Consider the following 20080-nt stretch of genomic DNA (forward strand, 5'->3'; position numbering starts at 1 on the left):
TCTTCATCAATAATCTCCCACCCTCCTCCTGTTGAAGACTGATGCTCTTTTGTCTGTTCCATTGTATGAATTTGTAGGAGTTTGACTTTCAGAGCATAAAATTTGAAGAGTATTCAAAGAAATCACACAAACGTGACTTAGTAAAGTTTACGGCTGGAAATGTTCTGCAAATTAAACTTCTGCAAATTGGTGATGTGGTCGTGATGGCTGCCACAAGGGATTTCCATTTATTTTAAATGAGAGGGGAAGGCTCTATCAGCATGGAAAACACATCACTGTCAGTTCCCTGTTGTTTTTAGGTGGTGTTTGTGTGCTGGGGCTGATTGTTTGTTGACTTTATTAATGTGCGGCTCCTATAGGCTAAGATAGTGTTGCTGAGTGTTGATGCTGGGAATGAAAAGCAGGCATTGCTGAAGACCGTTCAAATGAGCATCAGACCTGGAGGTAATTATTATGAAATGAAGTGTCTCTCTCTGTCTTACCGTCTCTGCTGCTCGGTCTCCCCTCGCACTGATGTAGCTCAGTCGATAATGTCGAGCATTTCTGGGGTCGACGGGCTGCCAGGACACCCGCATGCTGAACGTAGTTTCTTCATCGATCTTCATGCTTCTCACCCCGTACCGAGGAGCTGAAGGGTTGGACAGAGAAACTCTGGCTGCAGATCAGTGACTCAAAGATTAACTCAGTGAAGCATGAAGCTGTCACAGCCTATCACAGAAAGCGATGGTATCAAAATGTCATCATTCTGGCATTTAATTTGCTCATATCACATCAGTGTCTTCGGAATATCGAAACGTTCCTTCGGAGAACATATCGGAACAACGCACCCTCCCTCTGATAATATAGAAACAGGTTTACAGACGCTATCAGTGAAACAGGAGGAGCAAACTTCTTATCTGATTTACCGTTTCAGAATTTTTATCTTATAACATCAGCATTTATAGCGTCACTTACACGCTCGAATTTTTGGAAACTTTTTTCCCAGTGCTGCCATTTCAACACAAAACCACAAAGAGTGTTCTCACATGAGTCCTAATATTATGATCTTTATCTTTTTTCTTTATTTCTCTGATTTCTAAAAGACAATAACTGCTCTCCATCCTGTCGAGATTTCTTGCTTCCCGAAATCCAAACTGAGACGACTTCGGCTGGTTTGCATTTACGTGTCTCTGTCCTGTGCCAGGCTAGAAAGAACCAGACATTTACTTCATATCTGCAGCTTTACTCTGTCAATCTGACTAAATAATCGATACTGAGTAACTGCACTGGATCCAAACTGCACCCACAGGTAACAGTTTGGTTTTTCTTATTTAGTCTGGAAAATTTCAAATTCATGGAAAATATGTGTTTCACATTTAAAAGCTAATTGGTTACTACAGTAAAAAAAAAAAACATTGATCTTCAGGCACACGTACTGCGTGGAGAAATGAAAACTGCCAGAGTTTCTGGAAATTCTGAGTCATTATTCGACAGATCCTGGAAGATTTCTGTTGCCTAAAGAATTCCCATGAGCACTCGTTAGTCTGCAGTTCCACATGCACTTACAGGGCTGCTGATTGATGAAGATCCCTCGTTTCATGCAAGTTAGAGCTGATAAAAACACACCAACAGTTCAAAGGCATCTATTACCCATGTTCTTCATCAGCACAGGACCACAAACGCTGCCTCAGTGCGTTTCGTTACATTAAACCTCAGCAACACGTTGGTGGAAAAGAAGCCAAGTGAGAAATGAAAGTCTTAGGATGACAGAGTTGATGAAGGATGAAGTAAAACACAGACGATGGAGAGAAGAGAAAAAAGATCCAAATTCATCCCGGGATTAATTACCTGCTACGGTGGTGGTTGTCGTGGCAATGGTGGTTGTTTTTTCAGCTGAAAATCAAATGCAGAAACATGTCACTGATGCGACTGATCCATTAATTCAGAAAGTTTAAAGGATCCTTTGATGTCTGATTCCTCTGAGCGGTTTACAGAATAAAATCAGAGAATAATAACAGAAAGACGACAAACAGTCTCATTAATAAACACAACAAACATGAAAGTGTGAAGAAATCTGAGGTTTTGTAACAATAAATTTACCGGTGGACTCCACGAGGATCACCTCATCACTCTCCAGCTCATTCCCGTAAATGGCGGCCAGGAGGACTTCGTACTCTGTCGAGGGGGTGAGTTCCTTTATCAGGTACGTGTTGATATTCCCATTCACCAAAACCTGAAACAGCAGGACAACAAATCTGCTTTAGACAGACAGGTGACAGAAAAAGATGTTCCAAAATGTTTCATTCTAAGAGTTTCCTGATAAAACCTCTTTCTGCAGAGTACATAAAAGCAAAGTCACCATCAGTTAAGACAAAGATCAGAAGACATACAAAGGCCGGTGACGCCCACATTATCTCTCAGAGACTCACTGGAGTGACAAAGTTGGCTTTTATCTGCTGTCACGTGCACTTCTTCTCATATCTTAATGAAATCATTTGATTGGTGCTTATCAGGTTCAAAGACGCTGCCAGTCAACAATGACTGCGACAAAGTCAGCACACAGTTATTAAACCTGACTGTGCTGGCAGGAGCAGCTTCGTTCGTTAGTGCTCGTTAGTGTTTCAAAGGATCCGATCTGCTCATTTCTAGCTCCATATTTTTATGGAGGTGATGAAAAATAATCCTTATTTCTGCGACAGTCAGACTGAGGAGTTTGGTGCAGCCTCTCAGTCTGTCCACTGCCTGGATGAAGACATTTATCCATCGTCCTTTGAGAAGAACAGAAGGTGGTTCAGTCTTCTGTGCTCACAGTCAGCTTCGTGTGATATGATCATATAAGGATATTCCCTCTGTAACATTACACAGAGCTGAGAGTAGAAACTGCCATTTGGCCACATGAAACACTGCCAACATGTGTTTAATTTAAGCATTGAGCAGTCTAAAACTTTATAAAGAGAGTTTTAATGGTCATTAAGGACTGAATTACTTAAAAGAATGAGCGTTTTCCATCCTGAGAGATGACACTTCAGAAATCATAAGATTTCCAGGTGACTTTCTTTCATCTTCTAAGCTTAAAATACACATATAAGCGTATAAGAAACACGTGAACACCTCACTGCTCTCTTCTCCGTCGGTGGGTGTCCAGGTGAGTCGATAAAGCACCACATCAGACGCCGGGTGAGCCCAGGACACCCTGAAGCTGTTCGTGGAGATGTCACTGCTCCTCAGGTCCACTGGGTCTGGGACAGTTTCTAAACAAACACCAACAATTCTGGTTGAAACCATTTCAGAAACACTTTTGAATGTAACAATCTCTATTTACAATGATGTTAGTTTCTTACTTGTGGTGAAGCTGTCTGTCACAACCTCAGCTTGTCCTTCATCATAGACGGCAAACACACCGACAGTGTACTCCGTCAGTGATGTCAGGTTTTTCAGCAGCCAGGCTGTCACACGGCCAACATCCACCTGAAGACACAGGACCAAAACACAATGACATTTGTTCCTAAGCGACTCGGTTTGTTTGTCATGTTGGAATTAGCAGCACGGACAGTGCACAGATGCTGGACCAATGATCAGGCTCTGCTGGAATTGTTAAACTTCATCGAGGAACGACACGTTACTACTTCCTCTCTGACAAGTTTGGGCTAGCCTGATGACCTGTGTCCTCCAGAGTTCCCTCACCTCATTGGTCTGGACTCCATTGGTTTTGACGTACATGATGCGGTACCCTTTAACCTTCCTGGAGGCGGAGTCCCATGTGATTCGGGCAGAGCTGTGATCCACCTCAGAGAAACGAAGGTTCCTCGCTGGGATCAGCGGTACTGAGGGACAGAAAGCAAACCATAAACACAACATCTGGAAAGAAACGGCTGTGAACTGACTATAAATTCCTCTCCCTATGGAGGATGGATTCAGCCAAAATATATATTAATCAGTATGACTACTGGACAGATAATGCAATATTATTATGCTTTATTTGTATACCAATGAATTAACCTGTTTATTTACCTTCACTAATTTATTTATTTTTTAACTTGGCGTTCCTGCATTGACTTTGGGAGACTGGCAGCTTTGTTCCTCCATACTACTTTATTAAATGTGCCTTTCAGAAAATGTTCCAAAACTTTAAATCATATAAACTTCCCACTTGCTCATATTAGCATAGTTATAATCCAACACTAAGAAAGCGTGTGTGGCCTCGGAAATGGAATATTTTTCAAACTGAACGTATACATCGCAAAAAGACGAAGAAAGAACGAAAGAACAAAACAGCTTTATGTTCTTTATCAACAGCAGATACATGGACACGCAAACACAGCCGAGCCTTCATGAGGGGCCTGAAATCGTGACCCCTGATAACAGCAGGTCTGTCTAATTCACACTCGCACTCATGGGGGTTTGTACAAGGGTTATTGGACTCCACTACTTTTAATTATAAAGTGGACAGAAGCTCATTACATCACCGCACTCCCTCAGGCTCTGCCTAAACGTCCTCTCTTTCTCATTTCTTCTCGTCTAAAAAAAATCCCCCCCTGCCCTCACTTTAAAAATTCTGCCGTAGAATCTGATTCTCTCTGAGCTTTGGAACTTTTACATTTAGAATCACTGATCTGTTTTCTTCAAAAGAAAAGAAAAATAATTCTGATTGTACCCACCAGTGCTTCACCTCAATTATACCGAGGGTCAGATTAAAAACAAAGCAGCAGACAGAGAGAAATCCAGAGTGGGCTGAAGGGAGTGAGATACTGCAGCGGGGTATCCCAGGGTCACAACAGCAATCAGCAAAAAGCAAATTAAAAAAGTTTAACAACAGGTAAGTCGCTAAAGTTTCCAAACGTTTCCATATAAAGTATTACAAGAACCATATAGATGACGCTACAGCTCAGGGGTGTCACTGCAGCTGGCAGCTTTGCTCAACACCTACATAACTCTAGTGTTGTTTTAACTGACAGCTCAGCCAATCAGAGCTTTCAACATTATTATAACAGCTCTGATGAAGTTTCATTAAGCAGATCACCAATACAGGAAAAGTGTGCTCCTTTAATTTAATTAGGGGTTCCAGATCAGGCAGTGAAAGGTGGAACGTAGGGGTGGGCGGTATAAACGGTATAAATTTGGCCAACAGTAGAGATTTTGACTATACAGCTCTACCGCAATAGCATGTTGATGGTGCCTGTTTTGGTTGAAAGCATTGCAGCGGCTGCAAACAATATCATCTGCAAATTTTGCGGGCGGCAGTAATGGCAAAGAGACGAAGCACTTTTGGAATATGGGGAAAGCCAAAACCTGCGCTTCCTCCACTTCCCTACCATTGATTCATTAATGCTGAATTCTCTTGCAGCTGCTCTATTCCCATGTTGTTGCAGTATATTAATGACTAACTTCGTATTGTGGATGGATTATCTCAGTTGTTCTCCTGACTGAAGTTTGGTCCGTTTACAGCATCCTGCCATGCGATTGCATTTGTCCCTAACCATCAGGAACCCTCACGTTAACTTTTGTCCAGCGTTCATCCTCCAGCTTCACTGTGCTAATGTTATGCTAACGTAGCTGTTTTGCTAGCGATCACGTAGCACATCATTATATACCAGCTAGCCCAACTTCAGTAACCCTACAAACGTCACTGCTGTTTAGTTTTCTGTCTTCATTTATGTTGGAAGTGACAGCAGAGCTGTACGTTTGAATTTTTTCAGAAATCTCTCAGTCAGAACATGCTATATCATGTTTAGGTGGAAACTAGAGAGGTAACTTCCTGCTAACTTCTAACTCCGTTGAATTTAATAAATTCTGTTTTCATAGATGTCTGGATGTTAAAAAATTTTTTTTCTCTTTTTCTTCTCTTTTTTTTCTTCTTTTTTTTCTTTTTTGCAAGACTAGAAAAAAAGTTCAAACATTTTGACATAATTTGTCTTATCTAATGGGTAACCTCTGGGTAACATGTGGAGGTGTGTGTGTTGTGGGTGGGTGAGGGGGGTTTGTTTTACACACACAAAGTGCGAATATTTTTAGGTTTAGTGCTATTAAAGGAACTGTGCCAAGCTTATTAAATTATTAAGTTTAAAAAATGTGAATGGAGACCCAGTAAATACTGAATCTTACAGTGCCTACTTATTTAAGCTATTTTTATAGGTTTGTTGTGTTTAACTTATTTGTTTTTTCAACTTTAACTTTTTTAACTTTTATTTGCTGTAACAAGAAATGTCCTAGCTTTGAATAACTCTTCTCTTCTCTTGTCTTAATGAAGAGTACATAGCCTGAAGTAGAAGGATAATTTCCAACATTACTCATGTGTCTGCTCTGCAGTGGGCTATTTATCATTAGATGGTTACAGTAACACCATATTTCTGCTGCATTTATGAAATTATAGAACAACAATAACTAAAATTGTGTACTTTTTATTACGTAAAGATGAGAACTGTTGTGAAGTGGAGGAAAAATGTCCTGTTTAGAGTGACTTTGCCAAAGCTCTAGAGCTACTTTGTAGTTAATCAAATGAAAAGGAGGCTGGTTTGATATCCAGTAGAGCGATTAGCAGTACGATACCTCTGAAGATACTAAAAGTAAACAAACAATATGAAAGTTTCAGTTTCATTTTCCAACTGCAGATCAAGCAGACCAGCAGCCAGTGTGAGCAAATAAATGTGTCCAAACACTGTGAAATCCTCTGTGAAATCCTCTGTTTTCCTCCATTACTGGATGTTAAACTTAATTGTTACACCTGGTAAAGCAGCAACACTGATTATTAGTGTGAATGCTTTTCAAGCATTCACAGTATTGTTCTTCAAATCTTTATTAGTGTGAATGCTTGAAAAGCATTCACAGTATTGTTCTTCTAATCTTTATTATTATATCATCTTCCGTACGTTTTTTGGCATCTAACTCCTTCAAAACCGTTCAACTTAGAAAAACCATTCAAACACCATTAGATTCCTCTTCTTTTGGACATGACTGCTTCTATTTTTCTCATTTTTAACATTTATATTTTTAATTTTATTCAACTTTATTCAACAAAAATTTCCAATGTATTTCAATGGGGAGACCCTTCAAATTCTCATTCAACTTACTCATTTTTAAACTCTTACTACTTCAACATACGTTCACATAGAGCCACCATTCAAACTTTAAAACGAAGACAAGACATTCAACTATTCAGCTTGTATTTATCTTTTCAATATCTATTATACTTTTTCTTCAGTTCCAGTTTAAGTTTCATGATGTTTTTTCACCCGTTTCAGAGTTTATAATGGGTGTGTATGGGACGGAATGTTGGGGCTAGAGTGAGGCAGCTCAACTGCTAGAGTGAGAGGAGCAAAAAAATTAATCTTAAAATCTTTTTTAAAACTGCTGCTGTGTCCGCAGCGTTTGCTCTACAGGTATGATTTTACCCTCAAAACGTAGCCATGGCTGTCCTCTTTCATCCAATGTGTTTACTATTGTACTAGGTGTTATGGTTCTTTCATAAATGTCACCAATGCACAGCCTCCTCCCTCCAACTCTTCCATAGACTCTAATGTTAAAATGGCTCAGAAGGTTCGTTTGAAAATCAGAAGAGCATGGTGTCTTTCCACTGTCACCACGTCCATATAATAAACTCCACAGGCATGAAAACTGAGAATTCAGTAGACTAGACATTGCTGTCACTCACGGTGAAAGAATTTTGTCAATACGACTTTTACTTTTCATTTGGGAACGATTTGTTTCGGCCTGACTTTTCTGTTCATTTTAAGCAGCAAAAGTGAGGCGCATGTCTGTGTACGTGTGTATGGAGCCATTGGGTGCGGTCACTATAGCAACCAGGCTCACACCTGCCTGCTTAACGAGCTCTGCCTGCCACTGTACCAAGATTCATCTTAAGCACTTCTCTTTCAACTGCTGCTGTGTCCACAGTGTTACAGCCATCATTTTACCCTCAAAACGTCACCATTATTGTTCTCTTTCCAACACCGTATCTTTCAAAGCTCAGGCATTTAAACTTTTTAAACTGTGTGGATCAAAGTGGAGGGATCACATTTGAGTCATTCAGTGATTCAAAGAATATGACCTTTTAATATTCATTCAGATGTTTTCTGACTCTAAATGTTCTTTTCTCATTTCTTAGGGTTTTCTAATTTACATTTAAAACATTTTCAGTTTTTTTCCAACTCCTTCTTCTGTGTAACCTTCAGCTTTTAGCAGTTCAGCACCTTTGTTTTCAGGTTAAATTTCAGGTTGTTTTTTTTTATCTCATTCAATATTTTTAACTCAAAATTCAGCAATTAATTCATTTCAGTGCATACATTCAGATTCAAGCATTCACACTGCAGTTTCTTCAGAAAATGCACTTTCTAGTTAGTGTGAATGCTTGAAAAGCATTCACAGTATTGTTATTCGAATCTTTATTATTATTATTATTATTATTATATATTCCGTACGTTTTTTGGCATCTCACTCCTTCAAAACCGCTCAACTTAGAAAAACCATTCAAACACCGTTAGATTCCTATTCTTTTGGACATGAATGCTTCTACTTTTCTCATTTTTAACATTTATATTTTTAATTTTATTCAACTTTATTTAACAAAAATTTATAATGTATTTCAATGGAGAGACCCTTCAAATTCTCATTCAACTTCCTCCTCTTTAAACTCTTACTACTTCCACATACGTTCACATAGAGCCTCCATTCAAACTTTAAAACGAAGACAAGACATTCAACTATTCAACTTGTATTTATCTTTTCAATATCTATTATACTTTTTCTTCAGTTCCAGTTTAAGTTTCATGATGTTTTTTCACCCGTTTCAGAGTTTATAATGGGTGTGTATGGGACGGAATGTTGGGGCTAGAGTGAGACAGCTCAACTGCTAGAGTGAGAGGAGCAAAAAAATTTATCTTAAAATCTTTTTTAAAACTGCTGCTGTGTCCGCAGCGTTTGCTCTACAGGTATGATTTTACCCTCAAAATGTAGCCATCGCTGTCCTCTTTCATCCAATGTGTTTACTATTGTACTAGGTGTTATGGTTTTTTCATAAATGCCACCAATGCACAGCCTCCTCCCTCCAACTCTTCCATAGACTCTAATGTTAAACTTGCTCAGAAGGTTCGTTTGAAAATCAGAAGAGCATGGTGTCTTTACACTGTCACCACGTCCATATAATAAGCTCCACAGGCATGAAAACTGAGAATTAGGTAGACTAGACATTGCTGTCGCTCACGGTGAAAGAATTTCGTCAATACGACTTTTACTTTTCATTTGGGAACGATTTGTTTCGGCCTGACTTTTCTGTTCATTTTAAGCAGCAAAAGTGAGGCGCATGTCTGTGTACGTGTGTATGGAGCCATTGGGTGCGGTCACTATAGCAACCAGGCTCACACCTGCCTGCTTAACGAGCTCTGCCTGCCACTCTGCCAAGATTCATCTTAAGCACTTCTCTTTCAACTGCTGCTGTGTCCACAGTGTTAAAGCCATCATTTTACCCTCAAAACGTCGCCATCGTTGTTCTCTTTCCAACATCTTGTCTTTCAAAGCTCAGACATTTAAACTTTTTAAACTGTGTGGATCCAAGTGGAGGGATCACATTTTAGTCATTCAGTGATTCAAAGAATATGACCTTTTAATATTCTTTCAGATGTTTTCTGACTCTAAATGTTCTTTTCTCATTTCTTAGGTTTTTCTAATTTGCAATTAAAACATTTTCAGCTTTTTTCCAACTTCTTCTTCTGTGTAACGTCCAGCTTTTAGCAGTTCAGCACCTTTGTTTTCAGGTTAAATTCATTTTTTTTTGTTTTGTTTATCTCATTCAATATTTTTAACTCAAAATTCAGCAATTAATTCATTTCAGTGCATACATTCAGATTCAAGCATTCACACTGCAGTTTCTTCAGAAAATGCACTTTCTAGTTATTATTCCATATTCCGTACGTTTTTTGGCATCTAACTCCTTCAAAACCGTTCAACTTAGAAAAACCATTCAAACATCGTTAGATTCCTATTATTTTGGACATGACTGCTTCTATTTTTCTCATTTTTAACATTTATATTTTTAATTTTATTCAACTTTATTCAACAAAAATTTCCCATGTATTTCAATGGGGAGACCCTTCAAATTCTCATTCAACTTACTCATTTTTAAACTCTTACTACTTCCACATACATTGACATAGAGCCACCATTCAAACTTTAAAACGAAGACAAGACATTCAACTATTCAACTTGTATTTATCTTTTCAATATCTATTATACTTTTTCTTCAGTTCCAGTTTAAGTTTCATGATGTTTTTTCACCCGTTTCAAAATTTATAATGGGTGTGTATGGGACGGAATGTTGGGGCTAGAGTGAGACAGCTCAACTGCTAGAGTGAGAGGAGCAAAAAAATTAATCTTAAAATCTTTTTAAAACTGCTGCTGTGTCTGCAGCGTTTGCTCTACAGGTATGATTTTACCCTCAAAACGTAGCCATCGCTGTCCTCTTTCATCCAATGTGTTTACTATTGTACTAGGTGTTATGGTTCTTTCATAAATGTCACCAATGCACAGCCTCCTCCCTCCAACTCTTCCATAGACTCTAATGTTAAAATGGCTCAGAAGGTTCGTTTGAAAATCAGATGAGCATGGTGTCTTTCCACTGTCACCACGTCCATATAATAAACTCCACAGACATGAAAACTGAGAATTTGGTAGACTAGACATTGCTGTCGCTCACAGTGAAAGAATTTTGTCAATACGACTTTTACTTTTCATTTGGGAACGATTTGTTTCGGCCTGACTTTTCTGTTCATTTTAAGCAGCAAAAGTGAGGCGCATGTCTGTGTCCGTGTGTATGGAGCCACTGGGTGCAGTCACTATAGCAACCAGGCTCACACCTGCCTGCTTAACGAGCTCTGCCTGCCACTGTACCAAGATTCATATTAAACACTTCTCTTTCAACTGCTGCTGTGTCCACAGTGTCACAGCCATCATTTTACCCTCAAAACGTCGCCATCGTTGTTCTTTTTCCAACATCTTGTCTTTCAAAGCTCAGAGATGTAAACTTTTTAAACTGTGTGGGTCCAAGTGGAGGGATCACATTTTAGTCATTCAGTGATTCAAAGAATATGACCTTTTAATATTCTTTCAGATGTTTTCTGACTCTAAATGTTCTTTTCTCATTTCTTAGGTTTTTCTAATTTACAATTAAAACATTTTCAGCTTTTTTCCAACTTCTTCTTCTGTGTAACCTTCAGCTTTTAGCAGTTCAGCACTTTTGTTTTCAGGTTAAATTCGGGTTTTTTTTTTTTATCTCATTCAAGATTTTTAACTTAAATTCAGTAATTAATTCATTTCAGTGCATACATTCAGATTCAAGCATTCACACTGCAGTTTCTTCAGAAAATGCACTTTCTAGTTTTATTAGAGATGAAAGAATTTAGACAGTTTGACTTTGGAACCTGAAGGCGACGGAGTTTTGGACCCAGATTACTCCAAGGCTCCTACGGCAGCCATAATGCTCCAACAATCCATCAAGCGGTGCGCCTTCATAGCTTACCAAAGTCATACTAAAACATTTTTTGACAGATTTCTGTGCGCCGTGTACCACATAAAATTGGTTCGAGGTCAGTGAGCACAACCAGAATTCAAACATAAGGAACACTGTCGAATTTTGAGAAAATTAAAGGATTTTAAGTGTGCCTTATATTATTTAAAATATGTTATAAGGAAGAAAAGAATATATTGTTACTGCACATGCCTCAAATTATACCGTGATATGGATTTTAGGCCATATCGCCCAGCCCTAGTGGAACCCATCTTATTTAAAGCTCTGACATCAAGGTTCTGCTGTTTTGCTCACTTTTGAGTATGTAGTATCATTGTACCAAGGTCAAAGCCATGTGGCTCTGGACCAGGGGTGGGGAACTCCAGGCCGGTGTCCTGCAGGTTTTAGATATCACCCTAGATTAACACACCTGAATCAAATGATTAGTTTATACCCAGGCCTCTGGAGAAGTTCAAGACATGAGGAGGTCAGTTAACAATTTAAATCAGCTGTGTTGGCTCAAGGACACGTCTAAAACCTGCAGGACACTGGCCCTTGAGGCCTGGAGTTTCCCACCCCTGCTCTAGAGCTTTGATGGACATGGCCAAAAAACCTCACCTAGAAATTTTCTAGGCATCCTGACCAAATGTCCGAACCACCTTAACTGACTCCTTTCAATTTGGAGGACTAGTGGCTCTACTCCGAGCACCTGACCGAGCCACTTAGCACATTTCTAAGGGACACCCTGTTGTCTGTCTCTTGTATCCACAATTTCATTCTTTCAGTCACTACCTTGAGCTCGTGGCCACAGGTGAGGGTAGGGACATAGCTTGACTGGCAAAGCAACAGCTTGACTTTCATGCTCAGGTCCCTCTTTGCCACAGCAGACCAAGAAAGCCTCTGCATCACCATTAACATTGCTGCAATCTTTCTGTCAATCTCTCGCCTCACTCATGAACAAGACCCTGAAATAGTTAAACTCCTCCATTCGGGATGGCGACTCTTCCCCGACCTGGAGTGGGAACTCCCTTTTCAGGGTGAGAACCATGGTATCAGCCTTGGAAGTGCTAATTAATTCTCATCCCAGCTACTTCTCTTTTGACTGTAAGTTGATCCAGTGCAAGGTGGAGGTCACTGCCCGATGAAGCCAGAAGAACTCCAGCTTCTGCGAAGAGCAGTAATAAGCTCCTCAGGGCACCAAAGCAGAAAACGTTCAGCGCTTGTCTATGCCTACATCTTCTGTCCATAAAGCTAACACAGTCTCACTTACTTCCAGCAACACACCGTCTGAGGCAAAGAGACATATTCAAGAACTCCAGTGTTTTACAACGGCATCTGCAAATAACTGTTGGCATCAGAATGTGAGCATTTACAATATGAATGTGCCTGCACATAAATGCATTGGAATCAAGCCAGCAACAACAAAAAAGGTCCTGCTGTCCAAAAAGAAAGTTGACATTTTTCAGAGAACACACAGTTAAACACCAGGCCTTTTGAAATAATGTGTTGTGGAGAAAATAAAGACCACAGATGAAATAGGCAAAAGAAAATCAATCAATACAGTAAAATCCCATAACAGTGATACAACGGCCGTGGTTTGGGGTTGCCTCATTGCTTCAATGATGGGGCAGATTGAAGGGCACAGTGTGATTAGTAATTGAATTCTGCATTACACCACATCATGTCCAAGAATGCTTGAAGACAAAGTGAAGCCATGTCTCTGAGAGCTAAAGGCGACCAATGAGAAAATATCCCCAAAAACCCCTCAAACAAACAAAAAAAGGAAAATGGACGGATACAGACTGGCCAAGTCAAACTGGAGATTTGCATGTCATTAAAAAGTTGTGTGGGAAGCACAAGAAACCTTCAAACATCTGTCAGCTTCTGTAGTGCAGTTCTTGTTTCTGAGTGTCCCATTTCCACAGAAGAATATTCAGTTTTTTTTATTGTAGCTAAATTATTGAAAAAAAAAACCCTTTTTGTTTTAAATCCTTTCTTATATAAAAGGGATCAAGTGTTTGCAAGTCTCTCATGACATGTATAACCTCTGCAAGCGCACACACTTAGAGCTACAGCTAAATAACAAACAACCAATGAAAAAAACAATTCAAAATCAAATCTGCATTCTGTGGCCTCACGACCTGCTTCTGGTTGTAAAACCACAAAGTGGGAAGATGTGCAAAGCTCTCTGTAGTCTGATTTTGTATGAGTCTTTATCTTTAATCTCCATCATGCTCCTTCAAAGAAAAAGAAATCCAACTCATTTGCATGTGCAACGGCCTCGTTTCACTGCAATGATCATTAAAGCACATTTTGTCTTAACAATGGAAGAAACGACAGTTAAATGACGAGAGGAAATGAGGGATGAGAGGCCTCTGATGACACAGAGAGGCAGACTGAATGAATACGAACAAGCTCGTTGAGTGAAAAGCACATCACGACCGTCATTTGCATCATGTGGTGTGTAGCTAACGAGGAACCTCGTTTTTATAATGCAGAAGGAATATTTCAGGGAACGGGGCCGATACAAAGATGATGACCAAAACTTAATGTGTCCCATCTTCATTCAAGGGCATTAAGTCCTGCCTGCATGGAACAATAAAAGTTATTTTATTATGAAAATGTATTTGACAGAGTGTCCTCTTCTGACCCGCATCCAAAGCCTTACACACACCGTAAAGACATAAACATGCCCTGACTTAAAGCCGCAGGCCTCAAACCTTAAAGGAGACTTCATAAAATGTTAATTAGTGAGCACAGTGGGGATTTAGGGTGGGCGGAGCGCCGAGTTACTCTCATCAAAACTCTACAGAATGACAGCGAGGTGCAGAAAATAGCTGGAATAAGGGAATCAAAGTTGGCGCCATGTAGAGAATTTGGCATTGCTGGCTGCTAGTTTGTCAGGAGCAGGATACGTGTTGGGACAGGACTTCAGCACGCTGCAGCCGTCTGGGAAGAAACTATGAGCAAACACTCAGCAAATGAAAAGCAAATAGGTCTGCGGCAGCTGATCCCTCTGATTAGAAAACACATAAAAAAGATAATGAAAGAAATTAGCTGATAAAGGGTTTGGAGGTTTGTACATGGAGGATGTAGGTTTAAGTGCTTGGAGATGTGGTTTCCTCCTGATCAGACAGCTGACAGTTAACGTCCTGAGGAAAATGAAAAATGTGCCAGCTGCTTTCAGAGATGAGAATAGCAGTGACTCGAGTTCAAAGGGTCACACAATCTGTCGGGGATTTAATGAAATTGAATTTCACCAACAGTTAGTAAAGCATATGGGCGGCCTTATATTTCCATTTCTGCGAGGACCAGTTTGCCTTTCTTTCAGATCTCAACTCCCAGGACATTAAAAGAAGATGAGGACACTTTGTGAAAACTGTGTGCCTGCGCCTCATTTTTAAACTGTATCCGGCTGTAGTGTGTGAAGGATTACAAAGCCCTCGTGGAATATTTGTGAAGGCTTGTGTCTTTAAAAAAATATTTGCATGCTTAAATATTGACTGAAATTGTTTATGCAGGCACAACTGTTTACACTTGAAGCTCCTGAACTGTGATGCTGATATTTGTGTGACCTGGATGACGTCAACATTGTCGTTACATAACTCTGGTGATCAGATCAACACTTTATTTTTCAGCCAGAGTTTGAGGTGGATCCATGTCGTTCAGTCAAGAATCAGCCAAAGTTTAATGGCTGCCAACAGGACAAGTCCAACCAGTGAAGTCTGCATGGTAACCACAGACTGTATATAAAGCATAAATGTAGCCACTCTGTCATTACTGATTGGCTTGGACGCCTGTTTTGAAGGTTCAGCCAAAGCTTGACAATGTTCTGGAGACCTAACAGTGTTATTAGCAGATCCTAGAAAACTTGTTTGATTATTATTATGAATGTTAATCATCTAAATAACATTAACAGAAAATACAACAACTTTATTACACCAATCGGCCACATAATAATCCATGTTCAGGTATCAGATAATTCCATTAAAAAGCTACTAATGGCACCAAAAACAAATAGTGGCCATGAGGACCAGCGCCTGTTAGCTAAGGTGGCACCGAGCAGAGAGCCGGGCTGGGCCTGTGGCTCGAGTGATGCTCAAGTTTAAGCCTTAAACAGATACTTGAGACATGAGAATCTTTGGCGAACTGAAGATTTTGGCTTCATTCTTCATGTATTGGCTGCTAACAACAGATCAAAGAAATATTTGATGATGGGAGTGTTTTGCATGTTAGACTTACATGTGGTCTGCTGGCTGGTCATGGGGTCACTGGCTTCCTCTCCGTACATGGCGTAAACTGTCACTGTGTACTCAGTAGCTGGAGTCAATCCTTCCAGCTCCACCTCAGTCACCGAGTCATCCACCTTCACCTGCGCACACACAGCAGGTATGTGCATTTAGCGAAGACGCAGAGACTTTCTAGTAGATCCTTTAAATCTCTGTCTTGTCAGTGGATTTCATGCAGTCGTTTATCCGCCCTGTTACTCATCTCTCTGCACGTCTACTCTTCTATCATCAGCAGTCTCGTCCAGGCAAGCAGAGAATTAAAGTGTGATTGCATGAGATGATTTCTGAATATGGAGATCTTCCTTTTACATTAAGCAGGAGGGGCCAATCAGGCTCTTGTAGTATGTCCCACATCTACTGAGCTGAAACTCAGAACAAAGGAAGATGATGAAACTCTGTTTGCAGGACCGCAGTGGTCGATTTTAAAATGTGAGAAAAACATCGGTTGTTTTCTGCTTCGCAGCTGGAGCTTGTCTGCGTAGCTGAAACAGACCTTTCTGTCCCCACAGAGGCCGATTTGTTTCATCTCAATCGCCAACACAGAACTCAACCAGTCTGCAGCTGCTTGCACAGCGCGCACACAAATATTCAACTTCACCATCGCTTATTCTGCCAAACATACACTGGATGCAGACATAATACAACAAATGGCTTTTGTTGTTTCCTTAGAGAACTACAACGTACAACAGGAACAATCAGCCAGAAGGGTCAACGTGATCAATAACTACTGTTAATACTTTCACAGGTTTTTTTACTTCTTACCTCATTTTAGAATATTTCCACCTTATCTTTTGGCCTAAGATGTAACAGCTAAATAACTAAAGGCTTTATCTCTTTTTATCCTGAGACAATTTTCTGAATAGACTCTAACCGCCGAGCTTTGGGACGCCCCTGCCTTTCTCACACTGAAGTAGGAATTTCAATCAGAATCAGAGCTGCTGCAATCAGATAGGATGGCTTAAAGAGGACCAACTCTGCTTGTTTCTCACTTCATATTTTTATTCTTGGATTCTATCAAAGCGACTCTGCATCCTTAAAAAATCCTTATTCCTTTACAAAGACTTGGTGCAGCGATTTTAGATCCTCTTCTTTGAAGACCAACTAATGTAGAGTGAAGCCAGAGCTGCTGCATGTCCACATCTTACCACTTCAAATTCTGTCTCGGTTTGATATGAGCGTCTACCATCATTACAGGAGGGGTATTAAAGCATGTTTTGTGTTTTTAGTAGAATGTGACCTATTTAATCTGCTGACTTTTTTCATTTTGTCTGTTTTCTGTGATAAACACCGTAAAAGACTTCAGGTCATACATTTTCTAAGTAGCTTGGCACACAGGAGGAATTTCTTAACCCTGTTTCTTGTCTGTGCAGAGGAAGGAAATACAGTTTCCTTTTCTGAAGCGCACATGACCTACATAACCATCAACAATCAAAATGGATCTACGTGGAATTTTACTTAAATAAAGGTCACTGCCCCTTTGCTCCTGTTGAAACAACATTATTCTCTATCACCGCCTTTAAACATCATCTCATCACTTTGCTTTCATTTACCCAGCGGTGCTTGATGTGGGTGTAGGGTTGGACCCGGGCCGATGTACATGAGCTGAAGCATTTCTTGCTCGACAAGAAGGCCCTTTTGTTACGTGCACCACATTCGTGTTACTGCTGTGTTTGTTTGGCGTGGACACATTTAGCAGCTTCGGGGACCGTTGGAGTCACATCCTGCTGTAAGATCTACCTCTTGTTCACATTTGTGCTCGTCCTTTCTCTCCCTCGGGTTCAGTCTGTGCAGACCTACACTGGGTCCCTGTTTGAATGAAAGCACTTTTCCAGTCAAACTGGGCTGGATTTGAGGCTGGCTTTGGCCCAGACAAGTCACCGCACGGCCCATAAGTGGAAGCCACACGAAGACGAGCCAGCCAAGCCTGGGCTCTGACGGAGTGCCTCAGAGCCAGGCTTATCCTCACCGCTGGAAAACATCCATCCTGATTCCAAATTCCTTCCTAAATTGTTTTTATTGCTTTCTGCCTGGAGGCGAATGTGACGGTAGGCATAATGAGGTCTAATGGGAGAAGGAGGGATAAGGACGGCTGCCTGTGCCCTTCATACCTCTCCTCCTCTCCTTTGAATGTCTCGTCTTCCTTAACTGCTGAATTTACCTGCAAAGGATCCCCATGTTCCAGTCTGTCCTGCTGTTTGCTTTTAATGTCTTCTTTCCAATCAGTGCTGGTCTTTGTATGCGTGCCTGTTTCACTTTGAAGTGTTATTCAGTCTTTAAGGTGTAATTGATGCTTTGGTTGTGTTTTGTCCTCTAATTGGTCACAGGTTTTAAAGATATATTACTGTGACTCAGAGGGTGGCTGCACTTTTTTGACTCCTGCATTGTGGGGACACTGAAAGGTGGCTCAGGATCAGCCGTGCTGTTTATTAGAGTGAATTAAAGACTCTCTACTGCCACCGCTTTCTCTAATATTATCTGATATTTCTGGTACATGTTTTTGGCCGTTTCCTTCTATCCCCCTTCCTTTGTTTCCTTCCTGAGACTCATAGTACAAAGTAGTCAAAGATACAGAATATGTAGAAAAATAACAGAAACGGCACATGAAAGCAGACGTTTACTTTGAAGCAACTCAATTATAATTACAAAGACATCTAAGAAGGTCAACTTTATTCAGCTGAATCCAAATTAGCAGTCTGTCAGCTCCGACAGTCACCGTCTTTAATAGACTATTTCAAAGCAAATTTAGGTGGAATTCCTGCGAACGCCGAAGACAAAAATATCAAACGAGAAGCAAAACCACAGACAAAAGTCAACAGGCGCAGAAAGTCTTTGTTATGCAAATGTCCAACGATATCCTGTGATTTTTCTCCAAAGTCAAAAAGTCAAATTGTGAGATCCTGAGCTGCTGATTACATTCAGTCCAAAGTTTCTTCCGCTCAAACCTGCAGGTATTTGAAGTTATAGTTCAAGTTTTTCTATTCATGTTCACTCTAACAAAAGACTGTTCATCACACCAGAAACCTGAATGCTGGCTTATTGGTTATATCAAACCATAATGACATCCATGTTAACTCTAACAGTGTTGGAGTTAACAATTTGAAAAGTGCACATCCAGAATTCTGCTTCTATAAAGTATACGATGTGCAGTCATACAGTACGGTTACTCTGTTTGATTAAAAATGCCTGAAGTAAAGTTGGTTGAACCTCCTCCAGGGTCGCCGCCTGCACCACAGGACCACTTCCTGTCTGGCTGGACGTCTTAGACTTCAAACTTCGACAAAGAGCAAATATCAACTCTTCCATCACTGCTGCCTCTCATGTTGAAATACTCTGCTGATGAGAGCTGGGTCTATACGTCAGTGACCAGAGAGCAGCCTTCATTGGATGATGTGTCCAAGCCTGAGAGCGGCGCATCAGGTGAGCACAATGACCTGGAGCAGCGGAGTCGTTTGGTTTTTTCCATCATCAGTCTCAACATCAAGAATTCAGCTCATGTTTTTCCGATAAACAATGCTGAGTTGTAAGATGTTAAATATTCACACTGGCACATATTAAAAACCACATTTTTCAGCCACACTAACACAGTCTTTGCTTACCACTCAGATTGATTACAACCTGATTAAAGTCTCTTTGTCAACATTTTGGCGTCTGGTTTTTTGAAATATGGACTAATTGATGAGGGCAACTGGACTTCATCAATTAATAAACACAAGGCAGCACAGGAGTTCAGTTACTTTCACAAAGTTTTGAACACTATATTTGAATGGCTTTTAAAATGACATAAAGTAGGAGATATTTTACTTGGATCAGAGTTTAAAGTAGGCCTGTGAGGAACGTTGTGTGATGTAAAGAAATCTGAGGAAACATTGTTTTGGAAAAGGAGCTGGCGCCCAGCAGGGAGCACCCTGCTCTGCATCATACAGCTCATTCTTTGCCTCACATTTACTCTCATTGCACACGAGCACACTCCTCACCTCCTTCTCATCTGAAGCATCCTCTTCAGTCAGCGGGGCGTACAGGATCATGTACCCAGAAGCCCCAGCGACGGCCTTCCAGCGGACCCGCATAGTGCTGTGAGTAATATCAAACAACTCCAGGTTGTTCACCGTGGGCAGGGCCACTGTCGGACACAAGCACAGGGTTTGGATGACGGCGTTTCTTCCTTTGACACATTTACTTTTAAACAATAAGGAAGTGTAGCTGATTAAATCTTACCTAAAACAGTAATCTGGCACTTTTACACTAACCTTCGACTGTTTTGGGCCAGACAAGTCCTGAAAATTCACATTTCATAGAAAACTCGCTCTTTTCTAAAGTC

The 20080-nt window shown here is 40.4% G+C and overlaps 1 protein-coding gene across 3 annotated transcripts in view; it reads right to left on the minus strand.

Annotated features, from left to right (window-relative positions):
* The window catches only part of col14a1b (collagen, type XIV, alpha 1b), a 170480-nt gene that overhangs the window by 80101 nt on the left and 70299 nt on the right, over positions 1 to 20080 (minus strand). For all 3 annotated transcript variants that reach the window (XM_085445109.1, XM_085445108.1, XM_085445107.1), the window contains exons 12-19: positions 19737 to 19882; positions 15716 to 15845; positions 3664 to 3803; positions 3321 to 3447; positions 3091 to 3230; positions 2080 to 2212; positions 1828 to 1872; positions 483 to 628 (exon numbers count right to left, since the gene is read on the minus strand). In XM_085445109.1, coding sequence (XP_085301235.1) covers positions 483 to 628; positions 1828 to 1872; positions 2080 to 2212; positions 3091 to 3230; positions 3321 to 3447; positions 3664 to 3803; positions 15716 to 15845; positions 19737 to 19882 — 1007 coding nt within the window. The remainder of the gene's footprint in view (positions 1 to 482; positions 629 to 1827; positions 1873 to 2079; positions 2213 to 3090; positions 3231 to 3320; positions 3448 to 3663; positions 3804 to 15715; positions 15846 to 19736; positions 19883 to 20080) is intronic.

This window comes from Copadichromis virginalis, linkage group LG22 (assembly GCF_057382275.1).
Source record: "Copadichromis virginalis isolate Kocher_CV1m ecotype Utaka linkage group LG22, C_Virginalis_male_GT1.1, whole genome shotgun sequence".
Classification (NCBI taxonomy): Eukaryota; Metazoa; Chordata; class Actinopteri; order Cichliformes; family Cichlidae; genus Copadichromis; species Copadichromis virginalis.